The sequence below is a fragment of the Pseudonaja textilis genome, chromosome Z (genome assembly GCF_049901715.1).
Source record: "Pseudonaja textilis isolate UNSWEBS1 chromosome Z, rPseTex1.2, whole genome shotgun sequence".
NCBI classification, from domain to species: domain Eukaryota; kingdom Metazoa; phylum Chordata; class Lepidosauria; order Squamata; family Elapidae; genus Pseudonaja; species Pseudonaja textilis.
This window is the reverse complement of record NC_142008.1, coordinates 66,376,690-66,394,057: the sequence shown is the minus strand read 5'-3', so window position 1 is coordinate 66,394,057 and position 17,368 is coordinate 66,376,690. Positions and strand designations below refer to the sequence as shown.

The window sequence follows — 17,368 nt, the reverse complement described above, 5'->3', positions numbered from 1 at the left end:
AACTTCCCTGTCAGCCATTCCCGGCTGTTGATCAGATAAGGAACCAGAGGAGGTCAAAGGTCCTGACAATTCTAATACATCAGGTCTGTCGTCCTTTGTCACGTCCATCTCCTCATCCTGGTTACCAGTCCAATCACTGAGCCATGCCGGCTCATATTTTTCTGCCATGACCTCCTCACTTGAACTCATATCAGTCACAGGAGCTGAATCCAAGCCCGGAGCCACAGCATACATACATACATACATACATACATACATATGTAATATTCTTATATATAATTTGCTGTATTTTATAATGGGCCCTTCATAATGGCCTTTTGTAAAAATTTGTTCGGCCCTTGAACGCAGATCTGATTTTCCATGTGGCCCCCGACAGAAATTAATTGCCCACCCCTGCCTTAATCCAATCGATTAATTAGATAACAATGAAAATTCAAAAATGAAGGAAAAAACCATAAACATACACAAAGAAGAAAAAGTTGTAAAATCCTAAAAAAGATGGGAAAGTGAAGAATAAAAAGCTAAAAAAAAAGGAAAAATTATTCAGGTTCTTCAACACCTTAATCCAATTAATAGGTCTCAAATATAAAAGACTGCATAAGAGAAAAAGAAAAAAAAGCCAGGAAGATAAAAAGAAAAAAAAAACAGTATTGGAGGTAGATGGAAAAACAAAAATACCAGAAAATCAAAAAGAGAAAAAGAAAAAAAAGGCTACTCCCTTAAAAAGAAAAGGAAGGGAATCATTAATACTAAAACTTTTCTTTTAAAATAAAAAACAAACATAAAAAATTAACTTCCAAAGACAAGCATAAAGAAAAAAAAAAAGCAAAGACAAGTTCCAAAGAACTAGAAGTCCAAATAGCTATTTCAAAAAATAAACTGTTGAGGAGGGGTAGCACAGCTTAGAAAAAATCAAGAAAACACACTGCACTTTGTTTAGTTATCCAAGCTCTTGTTATAACACTCTTCTCTAGAAACTTATCACCTTTTCTTTTTCTATAACCTTCAGCACCAGACTCCAGCTGTTGATAGAAACCCAGAGGAGCACCTGCAATAATACTCTCCCATGCTCTTCCCTCTATCTTATTGAATAGCAATGTCCTTGAAAAAAAAGTCTCAGTTCTTTCTTTCTCAGCTTTGTCTGGTCGCAAGAGAAATAGAATATTTCCAAGCCTCTAGTTGGCAGTGTTACAAAGTTTCTTTGCTTTCATTTTCCTCCTCCTTTTTCAAGCAAAATGCAATAAGAATTAATTAAAAAAAGAAGATATTTTTAAAAAAGAAATAACTAAATGGGAGTCTCTAGCCTAAAATAGTTACAAAATCAAAAAGGAGAAAAAAATAGATGAAAAAGAAAAAACCAGTCCAGTTTCAAAATATAAGATCATGTATAGAAAATCCAGCAATGAGAAAAAAAACATTACTTTGACATTCCTGTTTAAAATCGCCGCTTAATCACTTCTGTCAAAACTTTTACAGATTTTTTCTTTTCCTTAGGGCGTCCTTTCAGATCTTAGAATAAAGAAAAAGTTCTCACCAAACCGGCACACTCTCTCTTTCTGTTCTCTTCTGTTTCGGAGCTGTCCCAACTTCAGCAGCTTTAATGGCTGCCTCTTTGCCACTGGCAAGAAGAGCTTCTCCTGGATCTACCAGGGACTTTGCGGTATCCTTGGGATCGACAGGATGCACTCTTCACTTTCACCGTCTCTTCGGGATGGTTTAGATCCGATAGGATCGTCCAGGAGCAAAGATATCGGCAGCGATCTCAGACCTCCAAGATTGCATGCCGTATCGTTGTGACGCCAGCTCCGCCCTCTATCTGTCGGATCTTTAGTAGGATTTCTGATAAGGGAGGGGCGAGAGAAAGGGGCTTGGATCCAGCATCAGTTACTGCAATCCGAGAAAACCGGGTGAATAGGATGCAAATTCATCCTAACTACTTGTCCTATTGATTTTAAATAGTTCCTCTTCAAATAGTTTGTGTAGCAATGTGTCATTTCTGAGAATAATTTAAATCCATCAGGGAGCAATTAGGTCAGTCCCATGAACTCTTGAGTAGAGTAATATGTGCTTGACTTAATTGAAAATATATCAAGTCTGCATGGTAATAATTTTTAAAAAGCACAGTTTATTCTGCACTGGGAATTGTTTTCTCACATAAAATACCTAATGGAATAATATTTCTTTTAAGTAAATTGCTTTATTATTTTCAAGATTAGTGTGCTTTTTAAAAATATATATAAAACATTATTATAGCATTACTGTAGTCTGACACAGTTCTCTTTCTCTCTCTCTCCCTCCCTCTCTCTCTCTCTCTCTCTCTCTCTCTCTCACACACACACACACACACACACACACGTGTAAATCTATATAAATAAACAAACATTGTCTATACAGAAAAAGGGGTGAATCCTTTTCTTTCTGCATAGATAGAAAAACGAGGATCTACTATGGAGAAAGATTCATGGAAAAATTATTTCCTTTCCTCCTTGTATGCAAACAGGTAAATTAATAGCCATACTCTATATGATTGTCATTGTTTTCAACCATATTAAGTCTACCAGTTTTGGGCTGCATATATCCAGGCTACAAGTGTTGGACCCAAACCCTTTTCCAATAAGACAAACAATAACCACAGGGAACAGAAACCTTTTAATGAGTCTTACGAATCCCCGGTTAAAAGGCTGCTGCAAACTAATTAACTTTGATAAGCACAAACCTTGACCAAACTGTACAAGACTGCCAAGAGTCACAGATAAGAAATATTTCACAACACAAGAGTCTTCAAATACCAACTTAAGTTACTGTAATGTCCACAAGGCTGAGTTTCAAAGAATGTTTGCTTCACAGCTGCCTTTTATTTTCTTGAAGGAGGGGCCATACCTTGCAGCCTTACTCCCGAGTCACCCGTGCTGTTGCAGCTGCTCTTTCCTGCAAGCAATCCTTCACACATGCACACTTGGCACAGGCTCCTCGGAAACCTCATTGCTGCTGCCAGCCCCCACAATCTCTGAAGCAGCAGACCACTCCCTAATGGTCCTGGCCCCTCATCTGAGTCCTCACTCTCCTCAACTGTCCACACCTGCTGCCGGCTAACCATAACAACAAGATGCTATCACAGTTAGATATCTGTTTGCTGTCATCTAATGCCTGTATGGATGTTTGCAATGCTGGAGTGGTAACGCTAAGACAAATCCATCCCCTTCTTTTTTGTCCAGAAAAAAAAAATTCCTTTGCTGCCAGATTGCTTTATTTTCTTTTGTGCATAGAGGGGGAATAACTTTCTCTGAGTAGGATAGGATTTCAAGAGATGAAATTTTATAGAGTTCTCAACTCATTCCTGTATTAAATTACTCTGCTTTAGGAAGCTTCTGTGAACAGGTTGCATGAGTTGCAAGAACTCTCTATCTCCCTTCCCTATTTACAGAATTTATATATTTAAATTCAGTAATACTGCAAATGTTCCAGTTGCAACTATTCTTGTAAAGCTAGCACTATAAGTAAACAGACTTCCTTGTACTTTTGCTCTGGCCACATTGTCCCCTCAGATACTTCAAATAAGCCATCTTGAGGAGAGAGACCATCTGGCATCTAACTATCCAAACATATTTATTGGCTACAAAGCACAAACCTATATAATTCTTTCAGATTTGTTTTGTTTTTTGTTTGCTGTTCTAGATCAGCGGTCCTCAACCTTTTGGACACCAGGGACAGGTTCCATGGAGAGAAGTTTTTCTGCAGAACAGAGGGGGGCATGGTTTTGGGGCTTCACTTGTTTGTGAGGCCTGGTTTCTGGTATGCCATGGACCAGTGCCAGTCCATGGACTGGGGGTTGGGGATCCCTGTTCTAGATGGACTGGCTTCCAGATTGCCTTTGCTCTTGTTATGAATAACTCTTAATTTCATTCTTTCCATTTTGATATCCCATCAAGAGTTCTTATTCCTACCAGTGTTGCTTTCAGGATCACTGAATTTACTGAGTTTTTCTACCTCATCAGAATGTGGCAATCACAAACCAAGGAAAACATGAAATTTCAGAGTTGAAATGCAGTATAAACTGGACGTTTTAGAAAATTAGTAGATGTACGTGAACCAAAATACATAACTTTAACTGAGGTGGTTAAATTATATTATTCAGGACATGAGACTATAAAAGGGAATGGAATTGTAATGATACCAGAAAGGAAATAGTAAAGTGTGGCTGTAACTACCGGTATTAGAATTAGTGTGTATCTAGAGAGTGTCAATGTTAGTGTAAGCAACTGATATTCACTTACTTTAAATATAATGCTACAACACTGAGGAATGGTATAAGATAAATTGCATTAGATGCTAGGTGCATAAACCAATATTGATATAGTACAACTAACAGGGATTAGGATGCAAAAGTTGGAAAAATATTGGAATTTGGAATTAGTGTGATTAAGAAAATAATGCTGGAAACAATTAAACTTTGGTGCGGAGAATTTTTTGTTCATTGTTAAAACCTGCTTCAAGTAATATAATACTCAATATTTGGTTCTCACTGTATGGACAGCATCTTAATCAAAAACTACACACCAGGAAGCAGAATATGGAAAAATACACCCAGTTGGCAAATCCCTTCCAAGTAAGGATTACGGAATAGACCTTAGTTTGGTGTTCAGTATATGGCTTAAACTTCTAAAACTTTCAGAAAAAAAGCTTTCTTGATAATCAAAGAATGAGGATCAATCCATTCCATAGAAAGAAAGGCATGATGGGTAATTGATCAGCTATCACATAGGAAAGAACAAGATTCAGATAAATATTTAAATAAGAGTTAGCAGAAGTACTACATCTTTATGTTAACAAATATGGTAAAACAAGATTGTATAGCGTAGAGATTGGAAAATATTAGTGTAGACACACCAACAAGATTCAAGAGATTGGGTAAATTAGCGATTTATTAAATCTTATAATTTTGTTAAGTTACATTAAATGTTATGGATGTCTCTGAAAAGTATATATTTATAATTTTAAGCTCATTATTCAGTAGTAAGCAGCAGTGGACTTATTGGGATTTATTTTCACAGTAAGCATTTTTTGGTTGTTCTGAGCTCTGTATTGACAGATTATGATTATTTTTATATTATAAATTCTAATTTGGCATTATATTCATACCAGCCCTTTCTCATGCTCCTGTTTCTGAACTCCAGCTATGACACTCTTGAGATACAAGTCAGATGATTTTCCCCTCTGTTCTCAAGAGTATGTGTTCCTTTATATTAATTTAAAGGCCTTTCCAACATTTTGAAAATTAGAATTAAAATCTAATACCAGTTAAATTTTCTATGATTAAATTGTAGTTTCTTTTATACAATTTTATAGTCATATCAGTGCTGAAACTGTTGATGGATGTTCAGAGTTGTAATAATTTAATGTATTGGTGTTTTTTACATTATACTTTATATGTGTTATAATTTCCAGTTACAGTAATAACTCAATTCAATAGTTAAAATCAAGAAATTAAATAATTGATTATATTTGTATAATATGATGAATTATTGCTTGTTTTTATATTGAATAAGGTATGGCATTTACATGAGCAGTTTACCATGTGGCTTCAGCCATTCTGTTGTTATAGAATGAAAAGATCTTGTGATACCATACATTATAATCATGAATATATTTTACTACGCAACATTGATTCTTGTGCTGAGATATTATGAATTTGAATTATGTTGAATTTTAACAATGAATTAAACAAGTATGATTGAGGGTAAGAAAAAAGAGTGCTGGAGAACCACTAAGTAGACCTTATAGGTAGTCCTCAACTTACAAACAATCTTTTGTTGCTAAGCAAGACAGTTAAGTGAGTTTTGCACCATTTTATGACCTTTCCTGCCGCAGTTGTTTGGTGGATCACTGCAGTTGTTAAGTTAGTAACATAGTTGTTAAGTGAACCTGGCGTTCCCATTGACTTTGTCCATCAGAAAGTCACAAAAAGTGATCACGGATCCTTAGGATTTCAACCATCATAAATAAATTCTAGTTGCCAAGCATCTGAGTTTTGATCAGGTGATACGGGAATGCTGAAATAATCTTTTTAAAAATATTTTTTTTTTTTATTTTACAAACATTCCATCTTTTCTTATACAGTGTGTCGCCTGGGTAAAAATGACTTATGCATAATATTTGAGGTTAATACAATTTCCTTACCATAACAACAATTACATTACATTCTTATTTTGAACTAGTATACATAATATATCTTATTGTCTATATTTATATCTTCTATGTTCATATATTTAGTTTCTAATTTCCATTTTTCTTTTCCAACCATAGATAAAATAATTCTCATAACTTATAATATTCAGTTTGTTCTTTTCCTTTAATTGCCAGTGTTAACCTATTCATTTCTGCACATTCTAATATTTTCCTAATCACATTCTCTTCTTTCGGATTTTTTTTCACTTTTCCAGTTTTGAGCAAATACTATTCTATCTGCAGTTAATACATGAATAATTAAATATGTCTTTTCTTTACTATAACTTTCAGATATCATTCCTAACAAAAATATTTCAGGTTTTAGTTCTATATGTTGTTTTGACATCTTTTCCAACTATGTGTGTATTTTTGTCCAACATTTCTTAGCTTCAGTACATGTCCACCACATGTGGTAGTATGTTCCAGGTGTCTGGTGGCATTTCTAACATTTGGTTAATTTATCTTTAAACATCTTTGCCAGTCTTGCCGATGCAAAAGGCCATCTGTAAAACATCTTATATAAATTTTCTTTATATACTGTTGACATTGTTAATTTATAATTTCTGTCCCAAAGTTTCTGCCCTTTATCTAATTCTATCGCATAGCCAAAAATTTTTGCCCACGCTATCATTGTCTCCTTCACTTGCTCTGCTTCTAATTTAACACCCAATAGGTAATTATAGTTTTTTAAATCAGTTTTTCTTCTCTTCCTGTTAATATTTTTTCCAGTTCTGTCAGTTCTTAATAAATATCCTCTATTTTCACATCTTTTTCATATCTAGAATGTATTTGCATATATGAATACTAAACCATATCAAACCCTTGTTCATTTAATTCTTGCTTCCTTTTGAGCTCATCCTTTGCATTCAAAATATCCTAGTATCTAACAATATTTCCCCTATTAATAATATTTGGATGTATCAACGCTTCCATTGTTGAAAGCCAAACTGGAATCTTCAAATAGTATTGTTCTCTTGTTTTCTCCCAGATTAATAATAAAATCTTTCTAATATAATATAAAAATTAAAATATAAAAGGAGCCTCTGTGGCGCAGTGGTTACAGTACTGCAAGCTACTTCTGCAGCCAGCTGGCTACAATTTGGCAGTTCAAATCCCACCAGGCTCAAGGTTGACTCAGGCTTCCATCCTTCCAAGGTGGGTAAAATGGGGACCCAAATTGTTGGGGGCAATATGCTGACTCTGTAAACTGCTTAGAGAGGGCTGTAAAGCTCTATAAAGCGGTATATAAGTCTAAGTGCTACTGCTATAATGTCTTTGAAAGTAGCTGTGTATCTTACTTTTCCCATACCATAAAAAGGCGTATCAACCCAATTGTAAATCAATTGTAACTCCCTCCAATGTCAATAACCTTGTATTTCTCAGTACAATCCATTCTTTCATCCATGTTAGGACTACAGCTTGATAATATGATTCCCAATTGGGTAATCCAAACCCTCCTCTAGTTCTTGGATCCTGCAACATTTTAAAATTAACTCTTGCTTTATTTTCTTGCCATATATATTTTAGTATTATTCCACTGAGCTCTTCAAAATATTTTTTCCCAAAATATATATTTTATCAGAATTTTTTAGAACAGATATAATAGTCTAGGCTAGTGGTCGGCAAACTGCAGCTCGTGAGCCACATGCGGCTCTTTGGCCACTTGAGTGTGGCTCTTCAAAGGCTTCTAAATGCTCCCAGTGATTCTTCCCGCTGCCCGGCCTCACCCTGGGCTTTTGGGGCCCTCTGGAGGCCATGGCCTCCAGCCTGGGGTCTCGTGTAGCTGGCCAAGCAGTGGCGATTGCCACGCTGCCAAGGTCCCTGGCGCACTTTCCCACCACCCAGCTTTGTCTAGGCCTTTGTGGACACTCTGGTGGCCGTGGTATAAAGCCCAGGCCTCGCGCAGATGGCCATGTAGCAGCAATCGCTTGTACTGCACTGCCAAGGCCCCCACCGCACTTTCCCGCCACCTGGCTTCATCCAGGCCTTTGTGGAGCCTCTGGCGGCTGTGGCATAAAGCCTGGGCCTCACGTAGCCGGCCAAGCTGCTGCAATGGCTTGTGCCGCGTTGCCGAAGGCCCTGGATCTTCTTCCTGCCACCTGGTTTTGTCCCGAGTTTCTGAGACACCATGATCACTTCCAAGCCGCGCGATCGCTACCAAGCCGCCGCGATTGCTTCCAAGCCATTGCGATCACCCCCACCCCCTCAAGAACTTCTAAAAGCCCTCAGAGGTCCTTGCTGGCCAGGCTAGAGCCCATAGGCCCCAGCCTAGCCAGCCTTGTTAAAAGAACCCACTTCCTTCCCACCTCCAGCCTCCAGCAAGCACCTACCTCCTACTTGAAGCATAAAGTTACCTGTATTTTTCCAGTCAGCTGCAAATCCTACAGGTATTTTTGTCATCAATTTAAGAATTGTAATTATTTTGCGTTGGTGGCTTTATTATTATAAAATGAAACTTTTTTTAGGTGCCCTGTTTAACATGGCTACAAAGAAGAAGCAAAGAAAAACAGAAGATGGAAACTGTGAATTTAAAGTTGAATGGACCGAGAGTTTCACATTTATTCAAAACTTAAATGGCCTTCCGCCTTGTCTTATTTGTCAGGAAAAATTGGCACATACCAAGAAGTCAAATTTGGAGAGACACTTTCCAACTAAATACGTGTCATTTAGTACTAAATATCCTGTCGGTGATGCAAGGAAGAGATCAGTTGAGGAACTTCAGAAGAGTCAAGAAAAATCAAGTTCTGTATTTAATTACTGGATGCAATCTTCCAACAATGTTAATATTGCAAGTTTTGTGGTTAGTCAAGAGATTGCTAAGAGAGGAAAACCATATACAGACGGCGAATACATAAAAAGTTGTTTTATAAATGCATCTGAAGAGCTATTTCGGGATTTTAAGAACAAAGCGGATATTCTAAAAAAAATTAAAGGGTTACTATTGTCTGCTAAAACAGTGAACAGTTAAAATATTGAATATAACCAACCAGCAAGTCGAAGATCTTAAATTGGTTTCAGCTTTATCAATAGCAGTTGACGAGTCTTGTGACATAAATGATACAGCGCATGTTTCACTTTTTGTACGATTTATTTCATCTACAGGTCCTAAAGAAGAACTTTTAGGATTATTGCCACTCAAAGGTCAAACATGTGGAGAGGATATAGCAAATGCTGTAATTGAGTGCATTGAAAAACATCGTATCCCACTTGATAAAAATGTCTCAATTTCAACAGACGGGGTGAAAAGTATAACCGGTGTAAGAACAGGTTTGTTGCTATTTTGAAAAAAAAAATTAATCACGAGATACTTACTTACCATTGCATCATTCATCAAGAAGTGCTTTGTGCGCAGACATTTCCAAAATAAATTTGCAAAGTTATGGAATTGGTGATTAAGATTATCAACTCCATTATAGCTAAAGCTCTTAATCATTGCCAATTTAAAGATTTTTTAGTTGAAATGGAGAGTATTCAGATCTTCTGCTGCATAACAAGGTATGTTGGTTATCAAGAGGAAATATTTTGAAACTTCATTTTCTTATTAACAGAAATTAAAGCATTTCTCCTTGAGAAGGGTGCTCACTATCCAGAACTAACAAACGATCAGTGGATCCAAAAATTTTATTTCATGGTAGACGTTACATCTCATCTAAATCAGCTTAATCGTAAACTACAGGGGAACGGAAACAATTTTTTCGATGTTAGAAGTTATTTCATTTGAAAACAAATTATCTCTTTTTGCTCAAGATTTTGAAAGCCTGTTGAAACATCACCAAGAAAATAATTCTGATACTGACACTTGCTATTTCAAAACAACACTTTTAAATATGAGGGAAGTTTTTCTCAACAGGTTTCAGGAATTCAGAAACAGTATAGCGATGTTAGCCTTTGTTAAAAAACCTCTTAATGCTACTGTAACAGATTTTAATTTTTCTCCCTTTAATATTGACATTGGCAACTTTGAAATGCAATTGCTGGATTTAAAAAACAAAGAATTGTGGAGCTCGAAATTTGAACGTCTTTGTGCTGATACAGAAATATTGGAGAAAAACAAATGTGAACTTAGTTCACGGCACAAATTGTCTGCTTTGAAAGACCTGGAGAAGGAAGATTTGTTGATTTTTAACACCTGGAATAGTATTCCTGACTCATATAATCAACTGAAAAAACTAGAATTTTTGTTCTTTTCTTATTCGGGTCTACATATTTATGCGAACAATCATTTTCAAGCATGAACCTGATGAGAACCTGGAATCATGCCTAAAATTAAAAACAACAACATACAAAACTGACTTACCCAAATTTTCCAAGATGCAAGGCCATTGTTCACATTAGTATTTGTCAGTCATTGTCATGATTTAATTTTATGGATATTGTAAGGTAAATTGTAAGGAATTTAATGTTATCATCAAATACTATCGTTAAGTATAATATCAAGTTTTATTCAACGTACCTATAGTTTAACTAAAACTTAAAACTTTAAAGTTTATTTTAGGGAATGTTATGGAGTGAAAAAAAATGTAGTGTCGAGGATTGAGAAAGGTACGTTGAGATGGTTTGGACATATAGAGAGGATGAACGAAAGGAGATATAGACAAAACAAATACACAAGACGAGTGTGGATGGGAGAGTTGGAAGGGGTTGACCTCAACGAACGTACCTTACTCAGATTGAGGACGTTTTTAGCAAAGGTCAGTTTAGGAGTATCCTAATTAAGTTAATAACAATGTACCTACCTATATAGTTTAAGTTTTAAAAAATTGGCTCTCAAAAGAAATTTCTATCGTTGTACTATTGATATTTAGTGCTGTTGACTAATGAGTTTGCCGATGTCTGGTCTAGGCAGTATATTCATTTTAATTGTTGCTATTCTCCCTGTTAGTGACAGTTGTAGTTTCTTCCACTTTCCCAAATCTAACTTAATTTGCAGTTTCAACTTATAATAGTTATCTTCCTTAATCGTTACACGCCTTGCTATTAATTGAATTCTTAAGTATTTTATTTTCTTAGTAATCTGAATGTCTAATCTTTCCATTAGCTCTTCTGTTTTTCTGCAACATTTTTCACTAAAATCTTTCCCTTATTTATTTTCAATCCTGCCTCTTCACCATATTCCTCTTTTTTTCCAATTAATTTTGGTCCTATCTCTAATGGTTCCTCTAGTATAAAAACCAAATCATCTGCAAATGCTTGTAGTTTATAGTTTTTTTCTTTCTTTATTTCCATACCTTTTATCTCCCTACCTTATCTAATATTTCTATTTAATACTTTTAATGTCAATACAAATAACAGTGGTGACAAGGGACATCCTTGTCTTGTTCCTTTTTTAATATTAACCTTTTCAGTCATCTCCCCATTTACCATCACTTTTGCAGTTTTCTTGTAGTATATCACCTTAATTATCTTAATAAACCTTTCCTCAAAGTCCATTTATTTCAGTTGTGCTAGCATAAATTGCCACTTCACATTGCCAAACGCCTTTTGTGCATCTAAGAAGATCAACGCCATCTCTTTTTCTGGGTGTGCTTCCAAAAGAACATTTCCAAAATGTTCAAAATTATTCTGGGAATTCCATCTTAAGTATGGAAAACAGCCATAAGTCACTTTTTTTCACTTCTGCTGTAATTTCAAATGGCACTAAATGAATGATTGCAAATCAAGGACTACCTGTATTATATTTGTCTCAGCAATTATTAGTATTACCTATAACTGCAATGTTTGCCCTGAATAGGATAACAATCAACTACAACAGGCACTTTGTGCTAGATAGATTTATAGATAGGAACTAGAGTTAATAATGTTATTACAAGGTATGATCCAAACATGTTGTCAATGCAATAGTTGCTGTGATTACATCGTAACATGCTTGTTCTTGAGAAGGAAGTATAACAGGAAGCATCAGTTCAATTTATTTTCTTTCAAATAACAAAAGGAGGTAGAACTTACTCATATATGTTTCAATTTGTATTCCCACTCCTAGTCCTTTTTTGCCTTTCCTGTGGTAAAAGTATTAAGCCTATAACATGCTAAAGCTGAATAAAATAGTGATTTTACTCCCCAAGTAATTTTTCTGTTATATTCTCCCTCTTCTTTCCATCTCCCTATTGTAGGCAGAGTTTGAACTTACAGTGCAGCGCAGAAAAATGGACTTTTAGAATTTTTAGAATTGAAAGTCTGCTCTATAAGTTGTAAGCATGTTTTCTTTTCCATTCAAACATGGGAAAAGAAATTGATATACATTTAAAGGAGACTTAATGGCTATTCCAGTTGAGGAATTTTGAAAGAGAATGGGAGGTATATGGAGGGCATCCAGTCTGGGAAAGCTTTATCTGGTCAATAGCACTTTTTCTGGTAGAGCAGTGTTTCTCGAGCTCAACTACCATATTTTTTGCACTATAAGACACACTTCCCCCCACCACCAAAAGTGGATAGAATTGTCTATGCTTCTTGCAGAGCAAATATTGTGGTGGGTGAAAGCGGGTTTGGTGTAGCACCGCCACCAGGGAACATTGGAGCCTTTGCTGCCAAGCAGCTGATTGGCAGTTGGATCTGTCTCCCGGAATACCACCAATCAGCTGTCCTAGACGGGGATCACCATTGTTGCCTATCACTATTCATTCATGCCACCCGTTTGCCGCCATAGTGATCAGCTGCAAACAGTGGCAGTGAATGGGTGGTGGTGAATGGGTGGCAATAGGCAGCGGCGCCCCCACTGCCTAGAACAGCTGATTGGCGGTATTCCAGGAGGCAGAACCAACCACCAATCAGCTGCTCAGCAGTGAAGGCTCCAGTGTTCCCCGGAGGTGGCAGCAGTTCATCTCAGTTGACTGATGGTAGGCACAATGGAGTGGAGCCCTGACGAGCCACATCTGGGGCTGCAATAATGTGTTGAAGCTGACCAGATTGTTTGCTGTTTGCTGCAAGGACACTAGATGGATGAATACCTGATGGATGTTGGGAGGCAGAGGCAGATTTTTTTTTTTCTTGTTTTCCTCTAAAGCTAATGTACGTCTTATAGTCCAGAGTGTCTTATAGTGTGAAAAATACAGTACTTTTAAGATGCATGGACTGGAATGTCTAGAATCTTAAAATGGTTGAGATTGAGAAATCCTGTGCTTGAAGAATTAGAATTAGAAGAACTTTATTGTCATTGTACAAGTACAATGAAACTGTGGATGCACCCAGCACCTGTTCGCAATACAATAAAACCAAACCACTTAAAAATAAAAAAAATCAAACGTCTCCATTTGCAATTTGAGAGTACAATATCTACAAATATACACAAAATATACATCCAACACTGACTGTAACACTTAGCCGAGTATAATACACAAGAGATGGATTGTACTGTAATATGTTATTATACATCTGAATGGGGTATTGAGATTTCACATCTTTTCACACCTTAATCTGCAGAATCTGACAGTTTTGTAAAAATGATAAAATGAGCATCATGCCATTACAATATGTAACTGGCATATGTTCATGTGACATCAAGACATAGTACACATTTGATTTTGCTGTTCTGCTTCCCCCCCAGGTATCTATTTTCCATGTTAGTTTTTTAAATGATGGAGGAAAAGAGTTTTTTACATAATTGTTTAGTGTAGCAGACAGGGCAGTTTTCCTGTTTTACAGTTCATGCACTTAAACAGAAAAGTTTATGACAAATTCACCATGTTAACATAGAGTAAAATCCAAAATGTTTCCGTATCTATATTTTTAAAAGATAGCGGAATTTTAGAAAGAGCAAAGTCAGCCTATGTCCTTTTTTTGCTTCCCTAATGTTGATAATTGTGTGTGGAAGTCCAAATTTCTTAGAGATGTTTATAGTTTACTATTAAAACTTATCTGATATATTTCTATGCTTACATTCACATTACAAATTAAAATATAGAAAAACCTTTTTGATTGAATTAGGTTTTTATTTTTATTTTAATTCAGAAAAGCTTCACTGGCCAGAGCAAGAACTGTCCAAGAAGTCCATTTTGAAGCCTGAAGAACAGAAATTTATTTGCATGAATGAAACCAGAAGTGTTAAATCCTGCATTCTTAAGGACAATTTCACCACAGGCACAAGCAGCTACAATGTTTTGCTGCAGAGCAAAGAGGAAAAAAAACACCAGAAATATTCATCAGCCCATCACAAAAGACTCCGGAAGCCCACCAAACCCACTCATGGCTCACATGGTAATGAACGCCACAAGGTTAAGACACCGCTGTTCATTCCCCCAAATGGGTGGTGCTGTTTCAAAAGACATTCCTCCTATTTTATTCCCAACTCACTCCGCAATGGGATTAAATTAGCACAAAGTATTTCAGTAACAGGAAACAGCATAGGATTGTCAACTCCACCCAAGAATAAATCCAAAAAACATTTTACCTTTAGCCTAGGAAAGGCCAAACAGTTGCAAACATCTAAAAGCTGCTTAAAAGATGGAGATGCCGCTGGTCGAAAGCTTTGTATCCTCACTGCAATCAAGCCTTCCAATGTGGAAAGGGAGAAGATAAAGTTCTTCAAATCAGATTTTACCTCTAACCCACAGTTTGAATATGCAAGTTCTGTCCTTCCCAGTGTACTTGAAAAGTACAGCCAAGCATCCAGTTTATTTCTTAAACAGGTAAAGATACCTTTGCTATAATTCTTTTTGATTCAGTTTTTCTTCTTTCCCCTCTTATTTTTTCCTTAGATCTATTAGCTTAGAAAGGGGATAGTCTGATTAGGAAAGAGCTTTTGAAAAGGAGGAGGAAAGGACACAGAGCACTTGTGCGGCTTTCCTTTCCATTTTAAGAAGAGAAAGGCCTCTATTGACAATAGCCTCTGAAACAAGCAGTGACATCAAAGCAATAACACATGGATCATCAAACAAATGGATGATTACATAATTTATGACGGGATGTTTCATGTAATCTTGCAGATATCCATACCTTTTGCTTAGGCTTCTGTTGGAGAAGAGAGGATTTCTCACTCAGGTACAGGAGAAAACATATTTTCCTCAAACATTTCATGGGCTTACGTATCAACATTTGTAGACGTGAAAGGAACTACTCACAGTCATGGGATATTAGAATAGAATAGAGCTAGAAAGGATCTTGGAGGCCTTCTAGTCCAGCTCCCTGCTCTGGCAGAAGGGTGGCCATCCAATCTCTTTTTAAAAACCTCTAGTGTTGAAGTGCTCACTATTTCTGAAGGCAAGCTGTTCCACTGGTTAATTGTCCTCACTGTTTGGAAATTTCTCCTTAATTCTAGGTTAAGTTTCTCCTTAATTCTCTTGCATTAGTTTCCAACCATTGTTTCTTGTCCTGCCCTCTGGTGTTTAGGAGAATAATTTGATCCCCTTTTCTTTGTGGCAGCCCCTCAAATATTGGAATACTGCTATCATGTCATCCCTAATTCTAATATAATATAAAATATGGAACTTTTAATATGCAGTACATCATGTGTCATGCCACAAAGGCAGCTGCATTCCCTTTAGGCTATTCTTCATGACTCTTTACAATAGAGTTGTCCACTTCTTTTGAAATAAATGGAACAATCATATATGCAGGCATACATATAAATAGATAGATTTGACTTACTACATATATGTAGTGCAAGGAAAATGGAGAAATTCTCCTTAGAGCTGCTCGGATCATCCAGAGAGTGGGTAGTGCTTCAGTCTGCGTCGTTGTAGGCTGAGCTTAATTACTGAGGAACGCTCCGCCTTCCATCACGTGGCTCGGTTGCTGGCGTTCCCCAGTTTTATGCTCAGCCTCGTGCAGAGTAGGCAGTGTTTTTCAGTTCTCTTGGCCGTCTCAAGAAAACTTTCTTCTTATCAGGTTGTATTGATTTATTCTCTTCTTAGCCCTGTGCAGGAGGATATTCTATGGCTTAGAGGTTAAAGCATCCACCTAATAAGCAAGTAGCCCGGGTTCAAATCTCAGAAGGGTAGGGCTAACTGATTAGACCTAAATAGCTTGAAATAGAGCTATAGGTAATACATAAATTTAACTTGATTTTTCGATTCTCAATTCCCCGGGGAAGTCTCCTAGTCCCAGAGGGTGCCTAGGGGAAGGCTAGCTAACTTTCTAGCCACCCCCCGCCTTCTTCCTTATTGCCTAACAGACCTTCATTAAAATGCTAAAATGCTAATGTTATTGACTCTTCCTCCTTGTCCTCCCCCTGGGGTCCTTGGATTGCCCCTGGGGAGAATTTTGGCCGCTGTTTAGGAGCCCTGTAAGTCCACATCGCAGGCAGCCGCCATTTTAAGTGCCGCCCCGTGGCTGGGCGCCAATTTCCTTATCTTTGATCGCTGCAGCGCGCCCGTTTTCAAGCTGCAGGACCTGCTGGCCTTCTCAGAGTCCTTAAGTGATTGAATTGACTTGTGTGCTTGGAGGCTAGTTCGCTGCCTCCGTTGGAGTCTCGCCCAGCCTTGTCAAGGCTAGGCTGTTGTTTTGTGCAGCTCCTTGGCCAATCAAGATCGTTGGAAGATTTGCTCTTTATCTCTCTTTCCCTAGCCTCTGCGCAACCAGGTTTTTCATCTCAGACTCAGGGGAGCGCGTTCATCGCCCCCAGGGGGAGAAAGATAGCAGGTGGATTAGAAGCGCTCTGGCGCTAACCCCCCAGATTCTCTCCTTAGAGCTTCTTTCCTGCCGACTTCCACTCCGCCTTCGTTAGCGGCTTGAATTTAAGCGCTCCAAAGCGCCGCTGGTTTTCCCCCCACCCGAACGCCGATCATCCCCGGAAGGGGCAAACTCTTCCTCGCGGCCCCTCTCGGCTTTCTAGGCTCGCCGGAGGGGCCTGATTCTGCCCTGAGCAGCCCCAACATTCAGCAAGTAGGTGGCCGCCTCCTTGGGCACCGCCTCGCAGTCGGGCGCCATCGCAATTTTTCTCTGCTGCGAGTGTTCTCCAGCTCTCCATACAGGCCTTACCAGCCTGTACAGAGTCTCTCTCCTAAACTACTGTTGGCAATCCGCAGCCGCGCTCAGGGCGAAGCAATAGCAGCACCTTCCTCCCCTCCCAGTTTGTTGTCTGGGAGTTCAGCTGCTGGAGGCCTTATCTTTCCAACCCAGTGTTTTTTGGCCTCAGGCGTTCATTTGACTAATTGGATAAATAAGCACTTGGGTTGATTCCTTATTGGACCAGGATCCAGACTTAAGCATC

The 17,368-nt window shown here is 37.7% G+C and overlaps 1 protein-coding gene across 2 annotated transcripts in view; it reads left to right on the top strand.

Annotated features, from left to right (window-relative positions):
• Positions 1–17,368, top strand: part of MATCAP2 (microtubule associated tyrosine carboxypeptidase 2) — a 91,072-nt gene that overhangs the window by 18,283 nt on the left and 55,421 nt on the right. For both annotated transcript variants that reach the window (XM_026702246.2, XM_087917600.1), the window contains exon 2: positions 14,170–14,846. In XM_026702246.2, the coding sequence (XP_026558031.1) occupies positions 14,170–14,846 (677 nt within the window). The remainder of the gene's footprint in view (positions 1–14,169; positions 14,847–17,368) is intronic.